At 42.5% G+C, this 8495-nt stretch overlaps 2 protein-coding genes across 2 annotated transcripts; both read right to left on the bottom strand.

Annotated features, from left to right (window-relative positions):
- Positions 1–1261: 1261 nt before the first annotated feature.
- Positions 1262–5216, bottom strand: LOC103971260 (serine/threonine-protein kinase SAPK7). The gene is made up of 9 exons (XM_009385242.3): positions 4849–5216; positions 4689–4763; positions 4507–4608; positions 4370–4423; positions 4204–4296; positions 3983–4075; positions 2101–2205; positions 1880–1978; positions 1262–1758 (listed from the first exon to the last, which is right to left on the bottom strand). Exons 1-9 carry the CDS (start codon positions 4966–4968, stop codon positions 1432–1434), a joined length of 1068 nt encoding a protein of 355 aa, XP_009383517.1. The 5' UTR covers positions 4969–5216; the 3' UTR covers positions 1262–1431.
- Positions 5217–5701: 485 nt separating this feature from the next.
- Positions 5702–7771, bottom strand: LOC103971298 (sugar transport protein MST4-like). The gene is made up of 4 exons (XM_065173234.1): positions 7660–7771; positions 7144–7460; positions 6344–6973; positions 5702–6267 (listed from the first exon to the last, which is right to left on the bottom strand). The coding sequence occupies exons 1-4, from the start codon at positions 7769–7771 to the stop codon at positions 5836–5838; spliced, it is 1491 nt and encodes a 496-aa protein (XP_065029306.1). The 3' UTR covers positions 5702–5835.
- Positions 7772–8495: the final 724 nt, after the last annotated feature.

Genomic DNA, 8495 nt, shown 5'->3' on the forward strand with positions numbered 1-8495 from the left:
TTGACATAATGATTGATGGATGATCCATTCAGGCTCATCAAGCTAGATTTGTCTTGAATTCAGAGAGACCATAACTCAGAACTTGATATTCTGAAATATAAATATAATCTGATCTTGCATTTACTCACTCAGAGCTCATATATCCTCTTCTCTGCTCTCTGTCACCTCTGAAACTTTGTCACAGCTTTATCTTGTCTGCCTGACTTGAATCAACTACCAATTCAAAAAAATTCTAATGTATCTATCTATGCATCCCTTTAATAGTTTAGAAGAGATATAGAGATTGAATTTTATTGAAAACTATAAATAGATAATTAAGTGCACAATTAAGATAACCAAGGAGCCTAAGGCTACTAGAGAATCAAAATGATTACTAGATGGACTATGCAATGTACTATGAGAATGAGTTGAAGGACCAGTGAGAAAGAGAAATTGCAAGAAGTCAAGCACTTCTTGATTTTATTTTATTTTTTAAAATACAATTAATAATATTGTATGATTTTTTTAATTAAAATCAATGTATAATGATTATATATATATATATATATATATATATATATATTAAAATCTAAATATAGTTTTTTAGATTGTTATTTTAAAATATTATATATTAATTTAAGCAGATTTGAGTTAATGGTTTGGACCTGTTTGAAATTTAGTGGATTGACTGAATCGGTTCAACTATAAAAGAGGGAAAAGAGGAGGAAAAGTGGACTCACATTTTTTAGGGTGTTTTTTTTGTTGATTGAAAGAGAGGATACTCTAGAAAAAGTATACAGGAAAAACTTAAAATGAAGGATTCTTTAATGGAATTTGCCTAATAAATTAAAAGATATTAGTTTCTCTTGAATACTAACAAAACCACTTGTATTTATAGTTGTCCTCATCTTCCTCGTAGTCGTCATTCAACAACAGTTACCTCCTCATAGTCGTCATTCAACCACAGTCACACATAGTAAAAACTTATCTTTCTTGTAGAGATAAATAATGATCATCCCACCCTCACACTCAAGACATTCTAACACCACATCATGGGTGACAGAATCAATCATAGATCATATATCCTGTAATGATCATCCGATGGCCTCAATCATAGACGAGGTTGCCTATGAAACAAGCGGAGGTTAGGATAATAGCCGCAAACCTCTTAATTGAATTGCAATCTTAGTAGAGCACCTTAGACTAACCTATATCACAATGTTTTCATCTATAAGATCGACTGATTTATTTTTTTGCTTCAAGCATATTTGAACGATGCAAGTGAAGGAGAATATAGTAGCAGTTTAAATTTTACGAGTTACACCACCAGCACTGAATCGGACAACAACTACATAGAGCAAATTCTACAAAGATCCATGATTAGCAATACACGATAAATGGTGTTCTCTTTAATCTTCTTCTGATTGATTCTCACTTTGCCACTAATCTTATTCAATCAACCAATGGGTATGCTCCGCTGGCACGGACTTCCTTGACCCTCTTTTCGTATTCATCTTCTTCCTCGACATTGTTATCTTGTTCTTCTTGCTTGCCTTCATCCTCCCCAGCCAGCCAACCAAAACCTGCCACAGGTGTGCTTGACGGTGGAGGAGTCCGTGCTTCGCCCACAATCCTCATTATCTCCTCGATACTCTGCAGAGAATAGGTAGGGGCATCATTATCCCGCTTATAGTATTGCGCTTGCGCTGCTTCAGTTAGCTCCCTAGGCAAGTTCTTCAAGAACCAGGGATGGTTCCTTATTTCCCTTATAGTAATTCTCTGCAGACAACCGAAAACGAGCTAATTTCAATAAAAGTGATATCTTGTTATCGAAAAAAAGTTCATATGAATTTCTATATTCCATCATTTTACATAGGGTCTTTGGTTATACAGGCATTACCCTTTCTGGGTTGGCAACGAAGATCCTTGATAGGATTTGCCTGCAATCTTGGGAGGTATGAACATATTCAGGTATCTTGTACTGTGCTGCCACTATTCTCTGCAATCCAAACCATGTTGGAACATAATAAACAAGGGGCTGAGATTGACAGTGAAGATATATAGAATAATAGCATGAGTAAAGAGCCGGCACGACAAAAGGCAAGAATAAGAGGTTTTTACCCCAATTGTCTTCCTAAAATTCCTGGGGTCGTCTGGGTCTTCAAAGGGGTAGGCTCCCACCAGCATCACATACAATGTTACCCCGCATGACCAGACATCAGCTGTCTACAACACCAAATATGTTTGTTATCTTGACAACTCTCCTCGTATCAAATAACCAAACAAGAAACAGATAATAAATGACATCAACTTATTCAGCAAATGTATGAACCAAGAGAGTACAAACAGGTCAGTTATTGGATTTGGAATCGATTCCTGCTGAATAAATTTGTTGTGAATTCTACTAATGATCTAAAAACAAGTCACTGCCTCGGAGAATAAACTGCACTACACTATTTCGTAGAGTGATTTGTATTCTTTTGTCTTCTTTTTGTTCTATTTACATGGAGAATTGCATGCAGATAAGATCTATCTTCTCCCAGCATGTCTTTAGGATCTTCGATCTTAATTTCAACAGTAATTGTATAACTCAATAATATACCTACAAAAATAGATAAGACTAAGATTGACTTATAAGAATATGATAAATGTACTACTATCAATTTTAACTTAAGTATTTTGACTAATGATTTAGGTTAAACGAAGTTAATGAACCAATTAGCCTATTAAACTCGGGTCATGACATCTAATATCAGAATCAACTTAGTATTTGAGTATTGAAAGGGGGCTCGAGTAGAAAAAGACTATCCGTAGAGTCACCATTGAGTTACGCCTCATATGCGCTATATTAGGGTTTGATCTAAGCTATGCTGGGCCTTGACAAAGACGTCAAACTCTTGAGCAAAGAAAATTATAATATCCTGATTAGTCTCACTTTAAAAGTGGATAAAATTAAGATAGAATTATAAAAGTCATGAGTATATCGTTATCAACTTCTAACTTAAATATTTTAACACCTAACTTTAGGTCAAACTAAATTAATAGATTCTGAGCTCCACAATTGTTCACTTTTAAATATATTAAATCCACGTGCCAGCACATCAGTCGCTACAAAATGCTTGATGAAGTTATTCATGGATTTTCGCTACAATCCATGAAGCTTCTCGCAATCTAGCATTGCTTGGAAGAATTCATCATACTTCTTTTTGTTGGAAGTCAAACATGATTTCACCCCAAGTCCCTTACGATCTAACAAGTATTCTGGCTATATAGATTTTCTTGACTTGTTCTTATTTTCAAAACCAAAAAAAAAAAAGTTAATTCATGGATACAGAACCTTGCCTTGCCTACCTAAGGTAAGTTGATAGTTGTTACGACTCATTGTGTCCCCATATCAAAAACTCCATACTGATATAGTACCCCTGGTGGAAAAATCTACCTCAAACTGAGCCCTACAAAACTTATCACAAAATGGATGTTTCAAACCTCATCAAATCAAATCCTCAACGCATATGAAACAAATCACTTTCTTTCTCAAACAGTCCCTTTTTTTCTCCATCTTTCTGCACCCATCAATTATTACCTCAACATTCCTTGATTCGATCAAAGTCAACACTAACCAAAACCATAATGTGCAGCGTCGCAAGCATAACATAATTCACTATCACAACAGTAGCAGGAGAAATAGGGAAGAGAGCGACGAAGTAAATTTCGAGTCAACCCAACTCAACCCACACCGATTCCGCCAGTGAATAGGCAGGCGGGCAGATCCCACTATGCCCAATCAATGACACGCACCGGCCAAGGCGAGGGAGAAAGCGAAGGTAAGCAAGCGTCGGTCAAAGCTTACGTGTTTCACTTAATTGCTTCCCAACACGTGTCGGCCAAGGAGGCATTAGATGACCACGTGGCGACAAAGCCACCGCACACACCCCGACGTTGGCTCACCGAGTGGATCTCGGAAGCAGCGGGAAAAGGAAGAGAGTGATATTACGGAACTGACCTTGCCGTCGTACTCGCGCCGAGAGAGCACTTCGGGGGCGATGTACGCCGGAGTCCCAACGGTGGATTTGGGCCGCGAGTGAAGCAGAGATGACTGCAGCATATGCCACAAGATATTAGAAAAAAGAGACGAACTGGGAGTTGTTGTTTTGGGGATAAAAAAGGAACTCCCGACGGAGCCAAAATTTTGTTGGGATCCCAGGACGAGGAGAGTGCGACGACCTTGGAGTAACCGAAGTCGCAGATCTTGAGGCGCGGCGCGGGGCTCCCGTCTAATAAGGTGTTTTCTAGCTTCAGATCTCGGTGACAAATTTGCTGCAATCATTTGGGTCATGAACCGTGGAATAAAAAAGGGATTTTTAGCTGTTCTTTTATGCAGGGGTTTTACCATGAAATGGCAATAGCTGACGCCGCAAATGAGTTGCTGGAAGAAATACCTCGCCTGGAGAAAATAATTTGAATTTATACGTCATAAATAATCATATAAGCATTGGAAAAGAAGAAAGAGGGTTCCCAAAAATTAACCTCGTCTTCGCTGAATCTTCCGGCGTTGGAGATCCGGTCGAAGAGCTCCCCACCGGCGGCGTACTCCATCACGATGCCAAGATGAGTCCGAGTTAGAACGACCTAAAGGAGGGGGAAGAAAAAGGATGAGGAGAAATGAAGTCCTTGATTGTTGGAATCCGCGATAAATAAGGTGTTCATGCCTCTTTGAATCGGATGATATTAGGGTGCCGAAGCGACCGGTGATTGATGATCTCTCTCGCCACATTCTCGTCGATCTACGTACGCTCCAAGAAGAAGCCCACAAGGAAAGTAAGCGATTCGATCGAAACAAGGCAGAAGACAAAGGGAAACAACTCCGACCTTTTGCCCTCTGGGGATGTACTTCATCGCAACGAGTTCCTTCGTATCCTTGTGCCGCAGCAACCTCGCAACCCCAAAATTGCCGGCCCCCAGATCCCTAACCAGCTCGTACTTGTCCATCTTCCTCTCTCCACACAAACCGATCGAGAAATCCCAGCGAGAGCTCTTCCGAAGCTTCTGCTCCGAGGAACCGGAACGAGCAATGCTTCCCAATTTAAGAGGCGGAATCACGTGAGAGATGGGCACTGCTGACGACCGGGAATTGCCGACGCAAGATTAATTAATTAGCAAATCATGTCGGCCATACACGAGATCTTGCGGCAGAGGCGAGGGGGTGGGGGGGGGGGCGCCGCGGGAGAAGCAAGCCGCGTCCGGTGGCATGGGATGGGCGTCGATCTCTCATTATTTAAGCTCCTTCTTGACCGCATCTCGGTGATTGGGGTGTCGCAGGGGAACGACGCGCATGGGCTACACGTGTAGGCAGGCGTACGATGAGTAGCCTCGTGCGGTCGAGAGGAGCGTGCTTTAATTGTCGGACCGCCTTGATGATGATGCATTATGGAATACGAAGGGCAAAGGTGATGAGTGCACCGATCGAACCGGATTTGGTGTAAATAATCTCTTCAACGACTCTCCGATTTCCGGCAAATCCTTTTACCCATCAGAAGCTTCGTTTGTCTTTTTGATCTTCTTTTATTTTCTCCGTATGGATCTCTTTTTCTTTTCGTTTTTTTGGAAAATTTCGGAGATTCAAAAAAGAATAAAATAGAAGGAGAAGATCAGAGATTTTTGTAAATAAAATTTCTTTTATTCGTACCAATAAACTCAGTAGGATACATTACAGTATGGAATGTATTAGCTAGCTTAGCACAAGCTAGATTTGCCACTTAGAAGTTGGATTTATTAGGGATGCATGTTTTGGAGCTTCAGATGGTATGCGAAGAATCATGGAAGAGCAACAACAATCGATGTTAGACACAGTCCTTTTTATCTTCTTTCTTCTTCTTCTTCGTCCATGAATCTCTTCCAGAACCAGTGTTGCTTCCAGACCTTCTCGGTCATTTCATCGATCGGCACGTTCTTCGTCTCGGGCAACAGGAAGATGACGAACAGCCCCATCACCACAATCCATGCGGCAAAGAAGAAGAATATCCCCGCACGCAGATGGCACATCATGGAGAGGAAAGCCTGGGCGATGACGAAGGTGAAGATCATGTTGGAGCTGACGGCAAAGGCATAGCCGGCGGTCCTCGTCGCCAACGGGAAGGTCTCGCTGGGGATCAGCCAACCAAGCGGACCCCAAGACCAGGCAAAGCTTGACACGAAGAGGCATACCAGCACCACCACCCAAATTACCACGCCGTGTTCGAGTTCATTAGTGGCTGTCAAGTTGACGAGTAGAATGCCTCCGATAGCCACCTGCGTGCATGCAGATCAACCACCACTTGGGTTAGAATATATCTGAGCATCGATGTATGTGACTAGTTGTTTTAACCTGCGTGATCAACATCTGCCCACAGGCTTCGAGAAGCAGGAATCTCCTCCCGACTTTGTCCACCAAGACCACCGATACGACGGTGGACAGGACATTGACGATACCCGTGATGACCGCGGAGAGCAGCGACGCGTTGTTCTTGAATCCGATGGTCTGGAAGAGGACCGGAGCATAAAACATGATGGCGTTGATCCCGGTGAACTGCTGGAAGACCTGCATCACGATGGCGATCACCAGCTGCGGGCGGCTCGATCGCTTCATGAGGTTCCTGAACGGCTGCTTCACTTGCCGTGCCATCTCGCAGGCACGCAGGATCTCTTGGTACTCCGCATCCACGTTGTCGGTCCCCCTGATCTTCGTCAGCATGGCCAAGCCTTCCATCAGCAGCTCCCGCTCGATGAGGCTCGTCGGCGTCTCGGCGATCACGAGGGATCCCAAGCAAAGCATGGTCGCCGGCACGCCGGCCAAGCCAAGCGCGAGTCTCCATCCCCAGGGGCGGATATTGGACACGACGTAGTTCACGATGTTGGCCACGAAGATCCCGATCGTCACATCGAGTTGGAAGAGGATGTTCAAGGCTCCCCGGACGCGGACTGGCGCGATCTCCGACAAGAATAGAGGAACCGCTTGCAGCAAGAAGAACGCACATGTTGGCGGCCAGCTTCACTCTTGATGCATGAAGTGGAGTGACAAGATACAGGTAACATGTTGTTATCTTCCAAGAGAAAGTGAATAGAGAGAGAGAAATAGAGGAGAAAGCGGAGACGAGTGATAGAAAGGAAGTCTGAGGAGAAAACCTGATTTGCAAATCCCACACCAACTCCCAGGAGAATCCTGCCTATGATCAGCATGGCGATGTTGCGAGCGGCTGCATTGAGGACGACGCCGGCCAAGAAGAACACAGACGCGGCTTGCATCGTCAGCCGCCGGCCACGTTTGGTGCAGAGCTCGGAAGCTGAGAAGGTGGATAGCAAGGCGGCGAGGTACAAGGACGAAGTGAAAAGCTGAAGGCCTTGGTTGTCGTACTTGCAGTAGTTGTCTTCCTTGGCCTTGTGTTTCCTTGCATACACCCCCGGGAAGAACTCCTCCAAGAAGTCGTCCATCGATGTCACCCCCCCTGCATGCAAATCGAACGGTCAGGCAGTGTATGCATGCATGCATGCAAACCCTAACGATGTCTGCACGCACCCGACCATCTATCTCTTCGATCGTCTCTCTCCTCAAAATGCTGACTGACAAGCTGGTGCTGCGTATGTTATTGGATTCTAGACGATGAAACATATAGCCGAATCAAATGCGAAATGGAAGTTACCTGCCTGATATTCCAATGTCATAGCCAAACATGAGGCCTCCCGTGGCTGCGATCACTCCACATATCACAACATAAACTGTGATGTTTCCTTCGAATTCCTTTGGACCATTCGACATCGCAATCGCCGGCATCTTGTCCTTCCTCTCTCAGGTTCAAGATCGCTTCTAGCTTGCTCGGTCTACCAAGTCAAGAGCAAAAGATCGAAGAAGAGAGTAGCAGGTGAGGCAGAAAGAAATTGGAGTTATGATGATGCATGATGGCTGACTGGAATTTAACGAGTTACCAACCAAGAATGGTGAATATGATCTCAAAGACCAACACATCCTTGCCAACAATAGGGGTCACAACTAATCTTCCAATTAACATTAGCATAATGAGCTCATCTATGGATTAACACTTAACCATCCGGATCATAATTATAGAACTCGAACCGGAGAGTCAACCGATGTTTGACCAGTTGGATTTGTTAATTAGTCTTTTTTTAATAACATGAATGGAAGATAGACAAACTATTATAATATTCATTACTCTGTTCCTATCGTTTTCATTTTAGTATATTATTACTTTTTTAATTATTCATCATATGTTTTAATTAATTAATTTATTTATTTAAATAATAGTATATTATTTATTAACAATAATAATATTTATTTATTTATTTAAATGTCATGATTGGATTTTAGGTCACAGAATGAATTGAAGAAAAAAAATCAGAAACCATCAAATATCATAATGAATGATGAAATCAGAATAAAATAGAGAGGCTAAAACACTGAGAGAATGTACTGGATTTCAATAACCTCAGCTCAGGTAGGAAAGAGGATCTTGAAGCAAACAGTT

Source organism: Musa acuminata, chromosome BXJ3-11 (assembly GCF_036884655.1).
Source record: "Musa acuminata AAA Group cultivar baxijiao chromosome BXJ3-11, Cavendish_Baxijiao_AAA, whole genome shotgun sequence".
Taxonomy (NCBI): domain Eukaryota; kingdom Viridiplantae; phylum Streptophyta; class Magnoliopsida; order Zingiberales; family Musaceae; genus Musa; species Musa acuminata.

Coding starts and splice junctions, on each gene's coding strand:
- LOC103971260 (XM_009385242.3), bottom strand. CDS start 4,968: ATGGACAAGTACGAGCTGGTTAGGGATCTGGGGGCCGGCAATTTTGGG. Junction 4,609..4,688: donor ATATCATCCGATTCAAAGAG/GCATGAACACCT, acceptor CCCCTCCTTTAG/GTCGTTCTAACTCGGACTCA. Junction 1,979..2,100: donor ATTTTAGGAAGACAATTGGG/GTAAAAACCTCT, acceptor TTTGGATTGCAG/AGAATAGTGGCAGCACAGTA.
- LOC103971298 (XM_065173234.1), bottom strand. CDS start 7,771: ATGTCGAATGGTCCAAAGGAATTCGAAGGAAACATCACAGTTTATGTT. Junction 7,461..7,659: donor CTATGACATTGGAATATCAG/GCAGGTAACTTC, acceptor ATTTGCATGCAG/GGGGGGTGACATCGATGGAC. Junction 6,268..6,343: donor GGCAGATGTTGATCACGCAG/GTTAAAACAACT, acceptor GCATGCACGCAG/GTGGCTATCGGAGGCATTCT.